At 33.3% G+C, this 22,409-nt stretch overlaps 2 protein-coding genes across 2 annotated transcripts in view; one reads left to right on the top strand and one right to left on the bottom strand.

Annotated features, from left to right (window-relative positions):
• The window catches only part of IMMP2L (inner mitochondrial membrane peptidase subunit 2), a 465,163-nt gene that overhangs the window by 257,537 nt on the left and 185,217 nt on the right, over nucleotides 1-22,409 (bottom strand). The window lies entirely within an intron of this gene.
• On the top strand, nucleotides 5,217-7,343 carry LRRN3 (leucine rich repeat neuronal 3; the record flags this gene model as incomplete). The annotated part of the gene is made up of 1 exon (XM_084281357.1): nucleotides 5,217-7,343. One exon carries the CDS (start codon nucleotides 5,217-5,219, stop codon nucleotides 7,341-7,343), a length of 2,127 nt encoding a protein of 708 aa, XP_084137483.1.

The following is a 22,409-nucleotide window of genomic DNA, read 5'->3' on the forward strand; positions in this document are numbered from 1 at the left end:
CCCAGTTTTTGGTTAGTTGACATTTCCAGGATTTCTGTCCACAGAAACGCTCAAAGTGGTTATAATGACAAGAACCGAGAAGTGGCTCTTTCAGTTGATGTTTTTGAAAGGTAGCTTTGTACGAACAGCTGTGTTTTCAAAATGCTTGCCACCTCTAAATTGGTCCTTGTGAAGTGAACTGTTTGCCTTATTGCCAGCAGGGCACATTGCAGTGTAGCTGCTGCATTTTTAGTTTTTATCACTGTCTCTCTAACTGCTGAAGTGGAAAAGAAAGATTGCCAAAACCTGACGTGTTTCTTTTCCTTTCTGCCCACTCTGACTTGGTTTTTAGCTGTCTGTTGCTCCAGTGACGAGAAACATTGCTCAGTTTATTCATTCACTGAATGTCTTTTCCAGCTCAAATAATGGTGATACCCTCTTGTAAACCAAGGCTCCAGCTGTCAATAGCAGTAAACGAAACAAACCTAATTAAGACATACCAATCATTGTCTACACAAGAGATAATTAGGTTGCAAGAAGTCACGCTTACCAAAGAATCCAAGGTGTGTCTTCCTAAAAGCAAGAGGTAATACCTTACAAGCAAGAGACATGCTGCATTTAATAAGACCATAACTATGGATTGAATGTAACAGGGATGAACTTCCAGAAGAAATTAAAGAGTCTCTCGACAAAAATTTAAATACTTTATGATAGAACTTATAACACAGAAAAAACAATAATAAAATATTGAATAATTATTATTGCTAATAAGCAATAGTAATATTTTAGATGCAGAAGCTATTTAGGCTTTTCAACTTCAGACATTATGAAGCAAACCACAACATTTTATCCAAATGAGGAAATACATGTACTTCATGTATTTCCTCAGACTGCTAATCAGACTGCTAATAACAATTTTCCAGTGCACTCAAGTAAAGACTTTTACATCAAAGACCCTAAAACTACCATGCATAGCTCCTGCTGCTGCTTGTGTGAAAACACTAATCCCACAGCTCAGCTAGCAGGTGGTAGTTTGCTGCTGAGCCTCATCTCTACAGGTTTGTCTGTTCTGCATCATAGTCAGCACAAGTTTTAAGAATCAATTGCATCACATCAAATACATCAAATCACCATCAAAACCCACTAAAAAGAGCTATAGTAAAAATAGTGTTTTTATGTAACAGATTATGGTTACATAACTGCAGTATTTCAATTATTTTATTTGTCTGTTTAGAAAAAAAAAATCTACTTTTGCACAGAAAGCCTCCATATGTAAATCTCAGATACCTTAAATACTATTCTAAGGAACAGGACAAATGACCTTCAGGTTCTCTTTGTCCTCCTTACTGGTACCTTTAAAATTGGATATTTGAAATGCAAAATTTTCACATACAGCTCCAGATGGTACAAAGCACTTAGCTTTAAAGCACTGGAAGGCATTAATAAAAATTCTGAAAGTCACAGTTAGTAAGAGTTTTTCAATTTAATCTTTATTTACTGTTATCAGTATATTAATGAAGAAAGGGAATCAACATGTTCCCAGAGTTCAAAGTATCACAAAGTTAAATGCTTATTTCCAATATAAACATTTATCTCTGTGAGGCTACATTCTTCAAGGAAATTGAACTTCAATTACAATTTATAGTCTCGAGTGCAAGATAGCAGTTTACATGAGGTTTATTTTATTACAGTAAACTGCAGCTCACTTCTCAGTTCAAAATGGTTTGTATATATCTCAAGGTTAGAAATTAATTACATACACACAGGAACACAGACTCACACAATCAATACAACAAGTTGACATAAGCAAAGTCATACTGCCTAACTTCATTTTGGGTTTTGATCTCTTCAAATGGGACCAGAAAACTTAACATCAGTAATCCATGCTTTCTTAACATTTTTGTCAACATCGTATATTGAAGATTGACACAATAATACTATTAGAAACAAAAAGACCAAAACAAATGTTTTGCCACCCAAACCATCCTACACATTTTTTCCTGTGCCTCTCAATGCTTCTCTTTTTTTTTCTTTTTTTTTTTTTTTTTTTTTTTTGTATAGTGTCCCACAAGGCACCATGGATGCCAACACTACTCTAGAAATATTCTTTTATTCCATACCTTGAATGAAGTCAATAGCAAATCATTTTCATATAAAAGAATACACAAATATAACACTATTTAACCAAAAATCTTTCTGAAGTGAAACAACGTATTTTGGGATGATGACTTTGTAGGCTTGGAGAAAGTGAAAATTATTCTACAATCTGTTATTCAAGGCACTCAACCCCAGTGAATATTTTATACAAGGCAGAAGCATTTCAACTGGAGAAATAAGGAAGATTAATGCTAGAACACTACATGAGCTTGAGCTGGTCTCTTATTAGCTGAAGCATTCACCAGAAACAGAAAAGACATCAAACTAAATCATAAAGAAGAATTTCAACCTGGATCTCTCATATCTTTTTGACTCCTTTTGGAGAAAGCCCAGTCTAATTAATATATGATGTGAAAATGTCCACTAATGCCCTTGTTTCAGGCTCAAGTATCACATAGAAGCTGAAGTACAACTCATGTTGGTTTTATGTACACAAAAATGTAGTAATTTACATACTTTTCTGTGTACAGCATCTCAGGTACCTAGTACTTTACACATGAAAAGTCCATCTCTGTCTACATCCTATCATTCACAGTGACCAACAGCAAATGTCCAGGGTGCAGCACAAAAGCAGGCCAACTATTTAGTCATGCTCCACCAAAATACTTTCCCAGTACCTCTAACGAGCAGTAGTCCTAAGCATCATAATAGAATTTAAATGCTGAGCTTAGATATCTGCAGGAGTAATTTATTGAACCTCAATATCTATATTACTCAGGTAAGAGTTCCAATGACATTTCAATTACTAGAAGCTTGCATTTTGTATTTGCCATACAAATATATTTGTAATATACATTCCAATTAAAATTCCAGAAGTCAATGGAACATGTGCCTAAGTGCATCAGGAACAGGATTCAAAAAGTGCTCTCCCATCTCCTCCAAATCCTCTCCTCTGCCTATATAGTAAATTACATCTGTGCATTTGGCATTGAATGATTTCTACTGAGAGACCTTTAGTAAATGGGACAGTATTCCATATAGGCACATCACCTTGCCTTCTGATGACTAAATTAAGAGCAAGTTATAAGCATTTGCTGTCCAATGCAAATCTCTATTTTTCTGCAAGCCCCAAGTTCATATCATTTCCCAGAATAAAGGAACAGATTATATTTTTACTATTTCTATCGACATAGCTTTGCATTTCAGTATAAACTGGGCCATTTCCACAAAAAACATATTATTAATCCTCAAAACAGCAGAATGTTTCTGTATGTTTACCTCACACATTGTCTGTTCACTTTTTTGATATACTTACGTGTTAAAATAAAATATTAAATGTCTTAAAATGTACATAACACAGAAGCCACAAACATTTGCCAAATGTTCTTCAATACTCAACATTGTCCAACACCTTTCTTCTGAGCTGATACGAAATGCCTATTTGATCAACATGTCCAATCCTCCTGAGCCTGCAAAGGAAATCTAAAGTCCAAATCCTTGACACTTGACTTTTGTAATTCTGTCTATCGATACCAACAACATCTCAGAAGTTATTTATCAATGTCAATGAAGCATTGATCTCATCTTACAGTTTGTAAACAATGTCACTGTGAATTTCAATACAAAAGCCAAAGGGGAAAAGGGCATAAATGTGTATCATACAGCAGCCTTCTGAGACAAAGTCTGGTAACAGTTAGTGTATAGTCCATATTCTGAAGTAAACACAGCAGCTAATATATACTACTTAATATATAGAAACGCAGAAGCTTTTGAATTATATCACTTGGAATACAATGTACACTAGTAGTAGGATATTTTTCCCTAGGAAAAGTAAGTAGATACCAAAAATCTGAAGAGAGGACACATTTGACATTTCAGAATGCTACAACTCCAGTCTTTGTTATCATTTGGGATATGAAGACAGTCTGCAACTTAATAGCAAATTTCAGATTCTTGCAGAGCTACAGATGAAAAAGCAACTGCTAGCGTTGGCTGTTTTTCGTATATTCTTATCACTCTAAAGACGATTTTCTGTTTTTTATTCTTCCCTGCAATTGAAGCTATTGAAGCCAAAATAAGCAAGCCAGTAATTAGACTAAATTTGCCAAAATGACAAGCTATTTAATATAAGGTATATATTCCTTTCTAATTGCTTTAAAGAAAGAGAGAATAAAAAGTTTTCTTCCTAAACATCAGCTACAAAAAGAATTAAAAAATGATAAATTTAGTGGATTATCAATTTTGTAAATTGATAGTATCTCAAAGTATCTCAAAGGCTTGCCTAAGAATGTCATCATTAGGAATGTGTATTAATCCAACCATTCAATTTTCCTCTGATTACACGTAAATTAAGTTCTTTATATTTATAAATTTTATGTTCAGAAGTTAAATATTCATGCTCTGTAGGATTTTGCTCAGTGTTTACATTTTCAAAGCCAACAGAACTCAGTCTGCTTCTACTGATAACTGTAAAAAAAAATATATATATATTGTAAAGGGGCATAAAATATGTAGAAAAATCTCACTGATATATTTTGCTTTATACTTTATGGATCTTCATCTTTCTTCAGAGCAATGCTCCACTGGATGCATGACAAGCTACAAGTCTGAAGATATATTACTATATTAACTTCATTTATGCTATCCGGATACCACTACAATACTCTAGGCACCACAGTCATTTTCTTTTCTTACTTGCAATAATTAACACTAGATAGCAAGAGATGGCTAAATTAATTTATAACTTTATAGTTTCTTATACTAATTATTTCCTCTTCTTATATTTTAGGTCATCCTGTCATTCCTGCAAACACTAATCAATCATGGGATTTGAAGTTAATACTACTAAATAAATGAATTGCTTAATCTCCTATGACCATCTATACATGCTTCATCTTCACAAAGCTTATCAATTTTATGTCATCAAGGACAGAGTGACCTTCATTTCCACAAAATGTCTCTTACTACTGGACAAGTTGGTTGCAAATTTATCACTTATCCTCAGGAAGAAAGTCCTTCGCAATCAGCATTTGACAAATGCAAGTGTGTGTTTTATCAATTGACCGGGTCATACTGAATTGCAAAACCATAACCGTGGAATACTTACGGGGTCTGTTACTTTTCTGAACATTTGAGCTAAGATGAAGGACATGCAACTCAAAATTAATTTTCTACTTGGCCTAGTTATCACTGCAGTAGTACAAGCTGTAGAAAAAAAAACAGACTGCCCAGAGTCATGTATATGTGAGATCAGACCTTGGTTCACTCCCAAGTCTGTGTATATGGAGGCTCCAACAGTGGACTGTAATGATTTAGGCCTTTTTAATTTTCCAGCCAGACTGCCTGCCGACACACAGGTTTTACTTCTACAGACTAACAATATTGCAAAAATTGAACACTCAGTAGACTTTCCAGTGAATTTGACTGGTCTAGATTTATCTCAGAACAATTTATCCTCAGTGGCCAGTATTAATCTTACAAAGATACCACAGTTGCTTTCTGTGTACCTTGAAGAAAACAAACTTACTGAACTCCCTGAAGAATGTCTCTCTGGACTCCACAATTTGCAAGAGCTTTATATTAATCATAACCTGCTTTCTGTGATTGCACCTGGAGCTTTCATAGGCCTCAATAATCTTCTCAGACTTCATCTCAATTCAAACGGTCTGCAAATGATCAACAGTAAGTGGTTTGAAGCTATTCCTAATCTGGAGATTCTCATGATTGGAGAAAATCCAATAATCAGAATCGAAGATATGAACTTCAAGGCCCTTACCAATCTGCGCAGCCTAGTTTTAGCTGGAATAAATCTCACTGAAATACCAGATAATGCCTTGGCTGGCCTTGACAATTTAGAAAGCATTTCCTTTTATGACAATAGATTTGCTAGAGTGCCCCACATTGCTCTTCAAAAGGTTACAAATCTTAAATTTCTGGACCTAAATAAGAATCCCATTAACAGAATACGAAGAGGAGATTTTAGCAATATGCTTCACCTAAAAGAGTTAGGAATTAATAACATGCCTGAACTGATTTCCATAGATAGCCTTGCTGTTGACAATTTGCCAGATTTAAGAAAAATAGAAGCTACCAACAACCCCAGATTATCATACATTCATCCAAATGCATTCTACAGACTTCCCAAGCTGGAATCTCTCATGCTCAATAGCAACGCGCTGAGTGCCCTGTACCGCAGCACAATTGAATCATTGCCCAACCTGAAGGAAGTCAGTATACACAGCAATCCCATTAGATGTGATTGTGTCATCCGCTGGATTAACATGAATAAAACAAATATTCGGTTCATGGAGCCGGAGTCTCTGTTTTGTGTAGACCCTCCCGAATTCCAAGGCCAGAACGTGAGACAGATACACTTCCGAGAAATGATGGAAATCTGTCTCCCTCTGATAGCTCCTGAAAGCTTTCCATCTACTCTGGATTTGAAAACTGGTAGCCATATTTCCTTACACTGCAGAGCAACAGCAGAACCGGAACCTGAAATCTACTGGATAACGCCATCAGGACACAAACTTTTGCCTAATACTATTTCTAATAAGTACTACATTCATTCTGAAGGAACATTAGACATAAGTGATGTAACACAAAAAGAAAGTGGCTTATACACGTGCATAGCAACAAATTTAGTTGGGGCAGACCTAAAGTCAGTCATGATTAAAGTGGATGGCTCTTTTCCTCAGGACAGCAATGGACCTTTGAACATTAAAATAAAAGATATAAAATCTAATTCTGTTTTGGTTTCATGGAAAGCAAGTTCTAAAATTCTGAAGTCCAGTGTTAGATGGACTGCTTTTCTGAAAGCAGAAAACTCTCAGGCTGCACAGAGCGCTCGAGTACCATCTGATATACAGGTATACAACCTAACACATCTAAATCCATCAACTGAATACAAAATTTGTATAGATATTCCCACTATTTATCCACAAAATAAGAAACAATGTGTCAATGTAACCACAAAAGGACTGGACTTGGCAGTGAAAGGCTATGAAAAGAACAACGTAATAGGATTCCTTGTCTGCCTTGGTACTCTTCTGGGAATCATCTCTGTGGTATATCTCTACAGCTGCATCTCACGAGAGACGAACTATGACATCAGACACAGCTATCTAAAGAATTACCTGAAGAAGCAATCCTTTTCACTCAACGAGATTTATCCTCCTTTAATCAGTCTTTGGGACATGGGCAAAGAAAAAAGCACAGCAATGGAAGTAAAAGCAACTGTAATAGGTGTACCAACCAATATGTCATAAGTATCAATCAATCTCTGAAATAAAAAGCACATGACTGCATTTGTGCTGAATAAAAAGGGAACAAGAAAAAGTACTTCATTTAGAAATTAGATGCCTGGACTTTGCTGCTGCTGACAAATGGAAATATGCCTCAGCATAAGAGAAGAATTTTAAATATGGCTTCTAAGGGTATTCTACCAACCAAATACGATTAACTTCATTTTCTAGAACTTTCATGAGACTTAAGTCTGGAATACAGTGAAAGTAGCCACATTTTCTGTATTTTTTTTTTAAATTATTATTACATAAAAGTAGTGGAACTGAGCAATACCTCCTCCTGTGCTGTATTACACACACTAGCCACGAGTTTTTGCAGTGAACAGATATACTAGGATTGACACATGGTGTAATGAAATGGACAAATTCTGTAGAGTAGACACAGTGAGTATGTAAAATTTTTTTATGATGAAAATACATTTTTGATTAAAATCAAAACAGTTTTTGTCTTGTTTGTTTCCAAAACATATTCCGGGAGCTCTTGTCTAACAATAAACAAATTCATTATAAAGTCTTATAAAATATTTCCTTACATATTCTCACATTTAAATGCCAATCTGAGCACGTAGGTTATTTTTGCTGTCCTTAGGCTGTACAACTGCAATGAACTACACAATAAACACTTTCACAAAGTACTTACCCATACTGGTAAGTAGCAATGTTGTATTTTACATGTTGATTACTGTGGGAGGAGGAAGAGAGAAGTGCAGAAAGGAGGCATAAGACTGACAGAGCAACAGGCTACTGTTTAAAGCACATTTTGAATTGCTTTGATACCCCCCCAGAAACCTGAAAACTAAATGCAATTTTTATACTCTGAAAATGTAAATTCAATATTTTGTCTTCAGTCAAAGGGGGAATTCAGTTATTAGTAATGTCTAAACTTTAGGCTGGTGATAGAGTGAACTTGGCTAGTTTGAACAGTTTAGATGATATTAAGGATTTCTTTCTGGACCTGCACACTTCTGTTCAGCAATAACAACAACTGACTAGTTTATAAACCTCCCCAGCTTTCACAGTGTAACAAGCAATAAATGACTGACAGAAACATTATTAGTAGAAATGAAATGAAACGAGACGAAAAGAGAACAATGAATACCTGACTCTACTCATATTGAGGTTAAAGTTCTCATGGGAGTAGGACTGGGTCCATAAGCAGCAAATGTGCACAAAAAACTGTTGATCAGAAGGTTGATTACAAGCTAAAACCAATTCTGTTAGGATAAAAAAAGTGACTATTCCTAAATCCAGTACAGAAAAAATATCTGACTGTTAAGATAGCTGATGAAAAAATATGGTGACTACAAACAAAGAAATTGGTAGCAGAATTTTTTATGTTATTTCAGTTGATAGTTATATATAGAAATAGAGAGAATAAAAAAAAAAAAAGTTATCATTGTAAATTGTACTTAGGGAATTAAATATTATTGGATGAATAGGTACTTTGCATTACACAGTGAGAATAGGAGTGATGAATATTTCTTGTAAGTCATTAGTAAACTATACTTTTTAAACTATATAATAACTTACATTTTTTTATAGACTTGGCTGAAGTAAACATTTGTGTGGACTCACAGACAAGATTTTTGGAGGTAGAAGCAGACGAGCTACTTCTTGTGCATCGATGTTACTTTTTCCACGTATTTATACGTTTTTACATACTTTCAAAGTATTATTGGTCTTTAAACATCTATAACATGGAAAAATCATTTCCTTTTACCTACTGCTAATGAATAACATACTTTCATGTTAAAGACGTCCTTTTTCTAATTAAATCCCAGGATTTTAAAATCACATAAAGGTTGTTTTCAAAGTTGTCAAAGGCAGAAAGAACAACTTGATGTTAATTATAAACTATCAAACAATAGTATATTCATAGATTGTATATGCTTCACTGAAGAAAAAAAAAAAAAGAAAAAGAAAAAAAAAAATACTTGATGAAGCAGCACACACAGGCACATTGAAATGTATCAGATAAAGATGCTGAAAGGGTATGTCAGATTTTAGCACCATGGAGAGAACTTCCAGAGGGGAGTTTATGAAAAACAGGTACCCAACACCACAGCCATCACTGTGCACATAATGTACATGGTAACAAGAACTTTGTGGATATACCTTGCACACCTACCTCTAGAATCAAGTTACATTTAGAACTTACAATTATTAGAGCTTAGAAACAAGAATCTCACTTCTTTCATGCAAAAACAGCTCCACAGAGTGTTATAAAACAGCACATGAATACAACTCTAATGGGGAGCTCTGATATGAAAATTTCACACTTCCTGCCGTACTGAATAAATACAGATTATACTTGCTTTATTTAAATATTTCACCAATTTTTTTCTTGATAGACCAAATGCATTGGTATATAGAATTTTCATACTAACCTGCTGAGTAACTAATTATTTGAATAATTCCATACTTTATACAGATATCAAATGAAAATATACCTAACATTTTAAGAAGAAATGGATTATTCTATTTCCAACTGCTCAGATGCATATGATTTCACCTGTCGCTCAAAAAGAAAAATACAACTACATTTTGTTAAAGTACCTTTGTAATTCTCCTCTCCCATGACCTTGAAGAATACATTTTACAACTTTACACTTTCCTTTCTCTATCTCTTAAAGAAGAAACTAAGCTTTTGTTTTCAGTAGGAAAAAACAAAAACACTTTGGTAACCTAACAACCGTAAAGATGCATCTCTAGTAATTAATCATAATTAAACTGAGTAGTATTGTTTATTTGTTTATTTATGCCTTCACTTAAAAATGCCACTTGAAGAAATACTAGGAAAATGTCCATAAGAACAAGGTCAACAGTTTCTCTAAAATAGGTTACAAGATCACAGGAGTTTAAGTAGTTCATCCACTAAAACATTTGAGATTTCTTTAGGGGTGCTTATCTAATTGGTACAGAGCAGGAATACAACTACAATAATCAGAACAGTGATATTCCTTCCAAGAGTTCTCACTCTTACCAAAAAATCTGCAGAATGAAACGCATGCAAAATTAGATTAAAACTTTTAGAAGACGTACTTACTAATGTGTTCAAGGTAATATCAACATCCATTTATTCATGAACATATACATCAACAGCATTGCAATTCTTCAGTATTCTATTGACACTTTGAATTTAAATTGAAAATTTACGTTTCTAACAGGCAAGTAGAAACATTTTGAAATTATTCTATTTACAGTAAGAATGTCAAAGGCTAAAAGCATGGTGGTGGTGAAGCCATCAAAACTCACTTAAAACAGATTTAAGTATGTATACTGATTAATGAATGGTTGTTTTATCCTTCTATTATACACAAACCATTTTTAACCCTTTTATTATATACATACCTTCTGTGTGTGTGCGTGAAGTACCTGTGTTCCATTAGCAATGTAAGACAGCCTGCAGACCTTTATTTCATTATATCTATTTCATATTATTTTATGCATGTGTATAACACATGGCCTTGCTCAGAACTGGCACTGCTGTGAGCCACCTCCCATCCATATAAAGATAACATCTTTAATATCTACATAGAAACTCTCCACGATACTAGCCTCACAAATCTCTGAAAAGGTTCATTATTTCTCCATGACCAAATACATTCTTCACATTAAAATGAAACTTTTCCCCAATGAAACTCTCAGGCAAGCAGTGGGATTGCGTAGTAATAAGTAAAAATGGATAGCTGTTCCTTCTGCAGGTATATTACTCCATAAACATATGAATTTATAAATCATCTTTTCAGCTGCAATATTTTAGTATGTACTTAATTTACATTACTTTACAGACGTGTAAAAAAACAAAAACATCCTAAACAGATTTTTCCCAGCCAAGCAGCCCCTGTAAAACAAACAAACAAAATTATTGGAAAAACTTCCTAATGGTGGTATAGTAAACTTTTAAATAATCTCTTCATTTACAGGGAGGTTGTTTTTTGGTTTTGTTTGTTTGTTTTCCACACAAGGCAAAGGCCTATTTTTTTTTCTGTTTTTTTTTTTTTTTTTTATTAACTTCAGTTCATTTGTATCCCATTTTAAGTTAATCAGAAGTTTTATTCTGACATTACCATTTTATATCATACTAACACAGAGATAGGTCTTCATTTGGTATAAATCACCAAACTTCCACTTACTGCTATAAAAAAAATAAACTATTTTAAACTATTTAAGTTATAAAGTCTAATCTTCAATGTTATACATTACAGCATGATGAAGTAAATACAGTAAACTAAGAACAAAGCACTCTGCTGGTAGGCCTTTACATTTCAGACTTTCATTTTCCTTCTAAATTCTAGGAAACTCCTCTAATTCTGATAAAGAGAGTTTAAAAAAGAGAGAATTACTTCATGAAAACCACATTCAATCTATCTCAGCTTCATGCCAATTCCCCCTCTGTTTGCAAATCACAAGAAAGCAGAAATCAAACTTAAAATATGAATTTATGACCTTTTTGTGCAGGTTTATATTTTCCTATCATTAATGCTTTAATACTTTAATGCATTAATACTTACACACACATTCTGTATAAAACACTTGTGGTTCTAAATGATTGCTCTGAGTTTTGTAGGTGACCTTGCTGAATTTTTTGGTGCACAGTGAGTAACTCACTGTAGTTACTTGGGAACATATGGCATTCCTCTTGACCATGTTTAAAAAAAATGACAGCAAGTATTGAGTATACATCATTTTAGAACAAAATCAGAACAATTAAAACAATTCAGAACAAATTATCCGTTCTTCAGGAAATTTTGTTACATGACTAGCCACTACAAAATTTATCACAAACTTAAGACTTTTGCAGAAGTTTCAGAAGACTTACCTATATTTTAGGTTCGTATTGTTTCAAGTCTCTATATTCAACTCATTTACTTCCTAATTAGCTGGGTTGTTTACACTCTTTAATAGAAGCAGGAACTAACAACTAGCTACATTTAAATTCTTCAGAAAATTAATTTCTTCAGAGAAAAGTATTGTTACACAGCTGTGTTTCCTTCTTATTTAATAGTTTTCTCTAAAGACTCCAACACATTAAAAGCACTACTTACTGATTATTCACACCAGAAAACAGTAGCTCAGAATAGGATTAATTTTATCTTGGCATTTGACAGCAAAAATCATTCCGAAACGTTACTAACAAAAGAAAGGAGAAGGCAAGATCAGTGTTTGAAAAGTCTGGCTAGGCAATATCCAAAACATAATACATTAATTCAGTGTTTGAATTCAGTTACCTTACCTCTTTCTGTCAGCTACCAGACTGAAAATTACCATGTTCTATTCATGGAAAGATTAAGCATTTACTACTTGGTAAAACATTTACGAATATCAATTCCAAAATTCCATCAGCTAACACAGCCAAAATGCTAACACACATATGTACATTTAAACTTCTATTCTAGCAACAATGATGTGAAACAGTAACTGCAAATAGTAGCTTAAAAATAATAATAAATAAAAGATTGCAGAACAAATGTTGATTTCCATTCTAAAAGGAAATTTCCATTTCCAAAATTCACTAATAAAAAGATTTCTTCCTCAATCTTGTGTTGCCCAGTCAGAGAAAAGACACAATGATCAAGAGTTACCAAGTAGTCTTTTGTATTATGAAGCCAGAGGAAACATTTAGGGAAAGTGCCTATATAGCCTAGAAAATAAGTTCCCATAATAAACAATTCCTGAAGAATCAAGGAGAAAAATTTGGAAAGAATCACTCCATCAAAATTAAAGGAGAAAAATAATTCCTGTTAATGAACTGAATAGGGTAAAAACAGACTCTTGATAAGAAACTCTTAATCAGTACTCAATCAAACTCAATCAGTATGAAAAGTGAAGAAGACATTTCTAAGGATATAGTTAAACAGGAGAGAGAGAACAGACATTGAAGACAAGACTAACAATTCATCTTATGCTAAAGATGAGAAAGCCTGCATGGCATGCAATTAACAACTGCATACTGTTTTTGTAGAGGTTATAAACAAGACAACTAGAAACATACACTGAGTTAAGAAATACTGGTCTTGTTTACTTTGGATCATGTTACTTCATCACAACACAGCTTACAGAATCTTAAATAAATTTGGAGGGGTAGCAATAGATACCATTAAGCAAATGATCTTTTTAAAATACCTGTGAGTAACAGTGTTGCCATAAAATGCTAGGCAGGAAACAAACAAAAAAAAATTTTTATATATATATATATATTTACCTCCCTAACCAATTGTTTTCACAGGTCAGTTGGTTGCCCTGCCATATAGCTTACAGTTGTACACCGTTTGAAACAACCTGGACCAATCTTCCAAGCTAAAGAAATAACTGGGGAATAAATACTATGCTACAAGAACAACAAAATGAGAAGTATTATCAGAAAAGGAGGAAGGTTGCCTAAACATTCTGTGACTATAAAATCTAGACACTGAGAGACAAAATGAACCCAAGATGCCAAAGGTCATGTGAATAAAATGAAAAAAATACTTAAATTATTCACATGATAGTTTTAGAAGTTGGATTTTTAAGAAAATAATTGTATTTAGACAGGTATATAGACATGTAGATAAATTCAAGATGAGTGAAACCTGGTTACTGACCTCTAGTGAGATCTGCATTATTGGAATATTAAAGTACATGACCATAACCTATCTCATGAGAACTGTGCTGTCAAACTGAGAACTGACCTATTCATTGCAAATTCAATAGGAGTTCTGAAGGAGTTGAATCCTCTTACATGTTTAAACCACAGGTCAGTGAAAAAGTAATATATTGTATCAGACTAAATTCTGTCCATGATTCAGTATTCTGAGGCAAAAGTTACAGACATTATTTGTAAATAGCATAAGCATACAGTAGAAGTAGTAACGAATAATGAAAACTGACCCTATAAAAAGAGACTAACTATACTGTATACACACATTGAAACACTTCATCTTATTGTTGTGTTTATATTAAGTAGTATTTAATTTCTGTAGTGAGAGTAGCAGTGCACAGACATGCATTGGCTTGCCTACCTGCTTAGCTATGATATTCTTAGAAAGATATAAAGCTGCAGTTACATTGAATTCTTCACAATTTCAAATTAAATATATATATATATGAAGTAGACTGATCTTCAAAAAACTGTAAAAGAAATACTGCAAGTAACCATTAACCTCAACTGTTCCCCCTCCCAACCACTCACCCCAAAACAAACAAACAAACAAAAAAATTACTTTTGTCCTTGTCTGCTTAAGAAATTACGATCAATTGTCAGAGCTACCAAATATGAACAAAACATAAACTACAACTGTTTAACTTCCATTTCTAGAATTACAACCACAAAAATTGAATACAAAGTAGTTTATATATTTAATTAATGCCAAGAAAAGAATATCGAAGTCTATCTTTACAGATAGATAAACAATTTATTATTTGTTTACAACTATTTGGATAACCTGTGAACTCCTGTACCTGCTAACCCTAATTAATGACATTAGGTTTAACACTGAGGACAAAGGTATAACAAAACACAAATATCCTGTTTCATTTTGAAAGCTTTTGGATGCATCCCTTCTGACACTCAGTTGCTGTTCCAAAGAACACCTATCTTCCTATCTTTCATAGGTCTTGTCAACCTTGTATGTACTAGGATCTATAGTATCCCAGAGCACCAAAACAAGCAAAGAAACAAACAAACCAAACAAACAAACAAACAACCAACCAAACAAAACAGCTCTAGTTTGTAACATAACTACATAACTATGAATGAACAATGAATGAACACTCAGAACAATCACGTACACAAAGAAAATTTTATCTAAATTGTGATTTTACAGTCAGTGGAGCTCATTTCTATTCACCATAAATGAAACTCTTACTTTCAGCACCCAATTGGGATAGCAATTTAGTTCCCTAAATTACGTTTCCTTGACTCAGATAGGAATGTATTTCAATTTTTATTTTTTTTTTTCCTCCCCAAATAAAATGTCCACTGTACTTGGAACATTAAAATGTATATTAGGATTTCTTTAGAAATTTAGAAAGAAAGCGTTCCATTCTCATTTGCCAAATTATTGTAACAGATCAAAGGTGGGTATTTACATAACATGGGTTAATAAAAAACATGAAAAGAAATGCAGATATGAAGTGTTGACATTCTTGCAGAACAATTGATATTCTTTGAACCAACAGTTTCAGATTTTAAAAAGTTCCATTGGAAAATGTTTAATTCTTTCTATTGCTCAACCCACAAAGACATTCAAGTCTGTAAATCAATAGTCTTCAAAGCAACTGAATCATTTTTCCCTTCAGAGACAGATGAAAACTACAAATAAAATTCCTCTGGCTGCTAAGAAAACGTTTTTTACTTATCTCGTTCACTTGTTCAAGTGTGTTTTTTGTGTTTTTTTTTTTTTGTTTTGTTTTTTTGTTTTTTTTTTGTTTTGTTTTGGTTTTTTTTTTTTTTTCCTCTCAGCTTCAATTATTTTTACACCCTTTTGGCCCAAAGTTCTTTTCTTGGCCTTGCTGCCTCCTCTGCCTTTCATGATCCCTGTTAGTCCTTTGCTTATTTCCTGCTACTATTGTTGCCAGGCTGTCACATCATTTCCAAGACTGCCAGTAAGGACAGATGTTGTCTGACTTAATAATGCTTAATATCAAGCAAACATCATATTAGGAAGCAAAACACTTGAATAGCAAAATACAAATATTAAAGAAAGACCTGGAATTCTTAAAAGAAAACCCTGGTGTAAAACAAATCAGCTAATGACATGAAGTATCTTTCAGGGAAATACAGCATAAAAATGTAATGACATTCAGATGAAAATAATGACAGTAATGTGGGAGTAAGGTAAAGCTGAAAGGGCAGGCAATTTGGGCAGATGGCCTATTCCTGATCCTAAAATAGATGATGTTCTTTTTAACATTACAGTTTAGAAGAGTGGAAAACTACTCCATCTGCCTTATCCTTATGTAGCTATTGTTCCTTATTCATGTTGATGACAATTTCATGCTGTGCTCCAAATAGCCATGATGCTTTTGGGAATCACAAAGCTATATGCTGGATGTATTCAGGTGCGAAGAGAAATTTAGAATAAATGGTCAAAAGAACAAGATATAATAATCGTAGTTTTTTGATCCAAGATCATTTACATCCACATCTACAAAATATACCTTCTAATGATAGATGGGAATTTGGAAATTTGGAACTTCTCCCCCCTTAAATTGAATTCAGTGATTTTCTCCCACCCACTCAAAGTATATAGTATATAGTCACATAACACCTCAATCATCTAACAGGATTTCCTGAAGCGGAAATTCTCCACTAAAACAGAAATGAATGAAAGTACATGGAAAGATACGTCCATACAGAAACACCTTCTTAGAACAGCTATCACAAATAATCACATTTTTCCTTCCCATTAAATTACCAGTTTAAACACACTACCAAGATCTACAGATTATTGAGTTCTAAGCACTACTCTGAATTCACGACTCATTGTGCTTCCTGGCTAGAACTCAAGGGAAAACAGAAATGCTGAGGACAGCTGTACCTACAGGAGATGGTCTTCCGTAGCTCAGTGCTGAATTAAGGGTGAAAGAAGGCAATAACTCTTGCCCTAGATACTACTTACTGCTTCAAAATGTCCACACACGACACAAAGCTACTTTCCAAGTCATTATCATAAAATACACTGGTTGACTCCTTTTGACAGTTCAACCCAACATTTTTTTTTTAATCTCCATATACCATGCAGATTTACACTTAGATTTCCCAAGACCAATGCAACAATAGGCTTCTCCATGACATTTGGCATATCGCCTTGCCAGTCCTTGAACAGACTGGATTTAATCAGACAAAAATTGTTGGAAGCCGAAGAGACAGCTCTCAGGTTCACACAGAGAAGGAAACAAATTTAAGCAGTCCCACATTAATAACAAGGTATTAATGGCTGATCTTATTAATTTTAATTTAACGTATTAATGCCCGTTGTTACAGATGAAAAAGCAAGAACTGAACTCCTCCAGAAGCATGTACATATTTCACTCTCCATCATATGGGATGACCTGAGAGCTAGCTGCCAGAACGAGGACAAGTAGGGCAGTACGAGTCTCTTCTATCAATAGGAAAGCAAAAGACAAGGAAGAAATCAAGACACAAAAGTGAGTCTCTCTACATATTATTTCTCAAGGACTAAACTCACTAAATGCAGTTTCTAGTGGCATCACAACTATGCAAAAATTACCTTATTCATCTTTTTAAGGCTAGCAACTACATCATCTGCATCAGTACATCTTGAAAGAGAAACAAATGAGGTTATCTCTGTAACAGGAAAACGAAAAAAAGAAAAAAAGAAAAAAAGAGGATTAAAGCATGCCCAAAATGAGGTGTGCATCAACAGTATGCTGCTTTTCAAGCTAACCAAATAAACCAAATAACTAGGAAACAAAACAAAATAAATAAATAAATAAATAAATCTTAACAGCTTTCCTTAGTTGTGCTTCAGAACCTTATCAGAGAAAAGGGAATATGCTCATTTTAAAATAAGTAGAATAGCAATGGATTTTTCACTCTGATGACTGCTGAGTATATCTAAAAGACATAAAGATGGGATGATTTTATGGGACATTCAATAATTTGAGGAAATTCATTTATTCTATATGTTTTATATTTACAATATTCTAACATTTAAACTGAAGCTATAAGAAAAGGCCTACAGAGTTAGAATTATCACTTTTAAATTAAGTGCAAAGTGTCTAATAATTACACAAAATAAAAAATAACTTCAAAGTTCATTTCACTATGATAAAGCAACCATTATCATTAAACTACAGGCAATCAGATATGTCTTTCTTTACATACTAGGTAATAAAAGGATTAAATGAAATCAAACATTATCAATTCAATTTCCTCAGGTTAATGTAATCTTACCTTAACATTTACTATAAAATTGTATAGGTAAATATATATTATTTGGGTAGCTGTCTTAAAAAATGCATTTTTGCTTAGTTAGACTATTGTGTAAACAGTAATACTATGACAGCTTCTGAGGAAAAAAAAAAAGTTCTATGAATCCATTTATATGACTTTGAATCATCATGCTAAAACACAGTCATATGCATTTTACCAACTCGGTAGTGTTTCTGTGCTTTGCAAAAAATTGAAGTGTTTACTGACCTTAAGTGTTAGCCTTATGCAACTTAGTTCATAAATGCTCTGCAGTTATTTATGAGAAGTATATGCCCATTTTTAGCCCAGTGCTACACTGAATATTCATGTGCCACATAATATATTCCCAAATGTGATACCATGTTTTCTTCTCCTAAAATACATGCTTGCACAACTTTACCTAAAGTAATATAACACATGAACACAACCACATCAATTCCATTTCTTCTAAAGCCACATGAAGATTCAATCCTCCAGCTAGTATGAATTGTATCTCCATGACTTCCAGACTGTTAGTTTGAGCTTCAGAATAGCAGTGTCCATCCTCACAACACTTACAAATGTGTATTCATGTTATGAATTTGGACATTTCTGACATATGTGAGCGTACGTCCAAATCACCGTTGACTTTCAGCATGTTAGAGATCCAATTCAAAACTACTTTCTTTTCCACCCTTCTTGAAATTCCAATCTCTCTCTCACTTTCCATATTTCTTACATTCACTTAGCATTAATCTAAACTTTTTGTCCTTATACAAAATCACAGCAGCATGAGCATGCTCCTTTCTAACTACATTCTACTTCATTAACATCTTTTTCTCATGCTCCTATGAAACGTTTCCCATGTATACTTCTCTAAGCTATTTGTTATTATTTCTGCATGATTATATGAAAAAAAAAAAAAAAAAAAGCTGAATTGTTCTGTGGATTTAAGTGCAAATTTCAAGTGTAGCCAGAGGAAAATTGCTTCTATCAATAAACAAGACATATGAACCACAATCACAGCAATGTTCACAGCCTGCCAGAGAACAGTGGAGAGTTTGGTTAAATTTTAAGATTTGTAATGCTGGAATTTTTGCTGTTCTGTTCCCCTACCTTCTTGAACAGTTAACCCTTCTTAACCCTTAACATTATGTTAACTAAAGTTCAGTCTCTCCCTTAGTCTTCAAAAACCTGATTAAAATGGAGGATGTCTGCTAGTGCTAGAGGAATTTTAAGTTTTTTCTAGCTCGTATGCTGTCTGGCTTATTAGAAAGAAAAAAAAAAAAAAAAAAAAAAACACAAAGAAAACAATCTTATTATTCATCCAGACTTTCAAAAGCATATTACAATTTATGAGCATATAAAAATAAAGACATTATGCCAAAGTATGGCTCTACTGAAGACAGTATGAAAGCAACGTACATCATTCATTTAATTGAAAACATTACAATAGCTTTTTAATTATGACAAAATGGGAAAAGAATGATATTACTTATTTAAAATACTTTGAATAGAATATTTTGTGGAGAGCATCTGTTTCAGGATTAAATAATTAAATATATACTGAAGAAATAATAGATAGTCTAGTATTGTGTGTACCAGCAAAGGAATGTTCTTTGTATTCAGATATTACCTAATTACAAACAAAATTCATGTGCCATACAATATTTTAAATTATACTCTAACGATCCCATTGTAAGATTAGAATCCACGTTTCCTCAAATTCTTACTTTTCCTGACCAAAAAGTTTGCAAGAGCCCGCTCCTACTATTCATCTCTAACAATCAATTATCTTCCTACAGGATTTCTTAGGCTTTGTCTTCCTCCTCCTTTTGTCTCCTTCATCTGAAAATTAAATTTTGCTCCAATTATCTTACACATGAAAGTTCCCTGTCATACAACATCACTCTCCCACTGTCACCATCTCCTCTTTTGCTAAATGTTCTGGCACTGAACTCTATTTTTCCCTTTCCAAAACTAATATTCCACTGCACTTGATGTACTTTCCAGTGAGTGGGGTTTACTTTTATCAAGAGTGTGGAAACTACCTCATAACAATTCAGAAAATGAAAGTCTAAGGGAAAAAAAAAAAAGTTTAAAAAACTAAAAATAGACTACAAACCTCATCATAACAAATCAAGTGCAACAAATAAAAAACAAATCAAGTGCAACAAACAACAACAAAACAGAAGGGGCTAACAAATCAAGTGCAAATACTATAAATGAAGATGACAAAAAAAATGAGAAGCTGTAGATACTCGAATGTATGTAAGTCAGTAGTAAAAAAATAAATAAATAAATGGTAACAGGATGATAGAAATATTTTAGAACAAATTAGGAAGGAGATGGAAAAGTGTGGCCAAAAAGGACAAAACTGATAAAAGATCAAGTTGGCAATAGCACAAGATCAATAAATACTAGAAAAATGAATGAATGAGTTTTCACAAGTAGTTTTAATGATGTTAAAGAAGAAACCTAGGGTAGAGATATGGCAAAGACTGTTGAAGAGGAAGGAGCTATGACACAGGTCTAACAGCCCATTCTGGAATCAAATTTAATTTAGAAAGAATTAGATTTAGGCAAGAGATGAATCAGTAGCTGGAAGCAAATTTTGGACAAGAAGAAGTGATGGGATTATCAAAACCAGAGAAAGACTAATGATAAAGAGACAAAGGAGCAGCTAAATGAAACAAGTGACCTTGAAGATACTATTTAATATATAAATACAGAAGTTTGTAATGAAGAAGAATGAACAAGAATGGGGAAGAAATACAAGACAACAGGAGTATGCTTTGGTTGGGACAAAATATTTAGTAAAGAAGAAAGTCACAAGATTCTTCTGAAATGTTGGGAAATAAACATGTTTAGGAGATAAATTATAATTTCTGTACCTCATTAGTAAAAATAAGCCAAGTGCCAACATAAAAAAAAAATACAGTACTAATTGTAAAATAATCAATACATAATATTATTTGAAATACTTAATATTTATTAGAATGTAAAAAGGAATTTTACAGGCTTAAATAATGAAGAAAAAGGCTTAAACAATGAAGAAAAGCATGTTTGGAAATTATACCTAGAATGAGGAAAGCAGCTACAACAGGTAGTGTCATCTGGGATATTTCATCCAGGAGACAATTGAAAGCTGATAACCCTGTGTTAGGCAAAATATTTTCATAAAGAAATCTCAAAGGGAAGGAAACATTACTGCCTCTAATTAAGAGCTCAAGGTCCAGAAACCGCTTAACAATATCAATTTTAATGCCACTATTAACAAATTAAGGTTTGTGATTTCCTAAACATTACCGGAGCCACAGCTATTCTTATTGTTGCTTTTATGAAGCCTCAAAACTCTTTAAAAATAATTAATTCTAAAGGATTAACTCAACAAATCAGTTTAAAGGCAATAACAAAAGACATTGGAATGTATTCAAGTTTTTTCTAAGTTATATCCAAAGCAAAGGTATTCCACAAAAAAAAAAAAAAAAAAAAAAAAAAAAAGCCAATCATTGTCACACAGACTAAAAGCTTCAAGAGAAAATAGTGGGAAGAGGAGGAGGAGAGGGGAGAACAAAGAAAACAAAAATCCCTTAAAATTAAGAAGAGGAAAGATGGAAGGCAATCACAACTAAATATTAAGTTACATAAGTTAAGCTAATATATTTAAGTTATATATGAAAATACTCACTGAAGCAAGAGGTAGACAGAATTCAACATGAAAAACTTCAAAGATTACAAAAAAAAAAAAAAAGTAATTCTTAAAATCCATTTTTAAAAAGGATTAAAAGTCTGGAATAAACTAACTGAAAACTCCATGAAAACTTGAAAGTAGGACTCAATAAGCTAACTAGGTGACTAGGTGTCCATATGTAAACCCAGAGCTGAACCTTTCAGTCTTTGAGGACATATATCTACAATTAAAGATGCTCTGCAGATGCAGTTTGGAGAGATCTAAATGAGTAAGTCCACAAAGTGCGGTGCAGCACTTTCAAGGCTTTCACCAGCTTGAGTCCAAGTACATTTGAATATAATCAGTCTGACTTACCCTGCATAGCAGCTTTATCAACAACCTGGATGAGGAGACAAAATCATTATCAAGTGTCACAACACTGAAGTGAAGAATGCAGTCA

Source organism: Netta rufina, assembly GCF_964035555.1.
Source record: "Netta rufina genome assembly, chromosome: 1".
Lineage (NCBI taxonomy): Eukaryota > Metazoa > Chordata > Aves > Anseriformes > Anatidae > Netta > Netta rufina.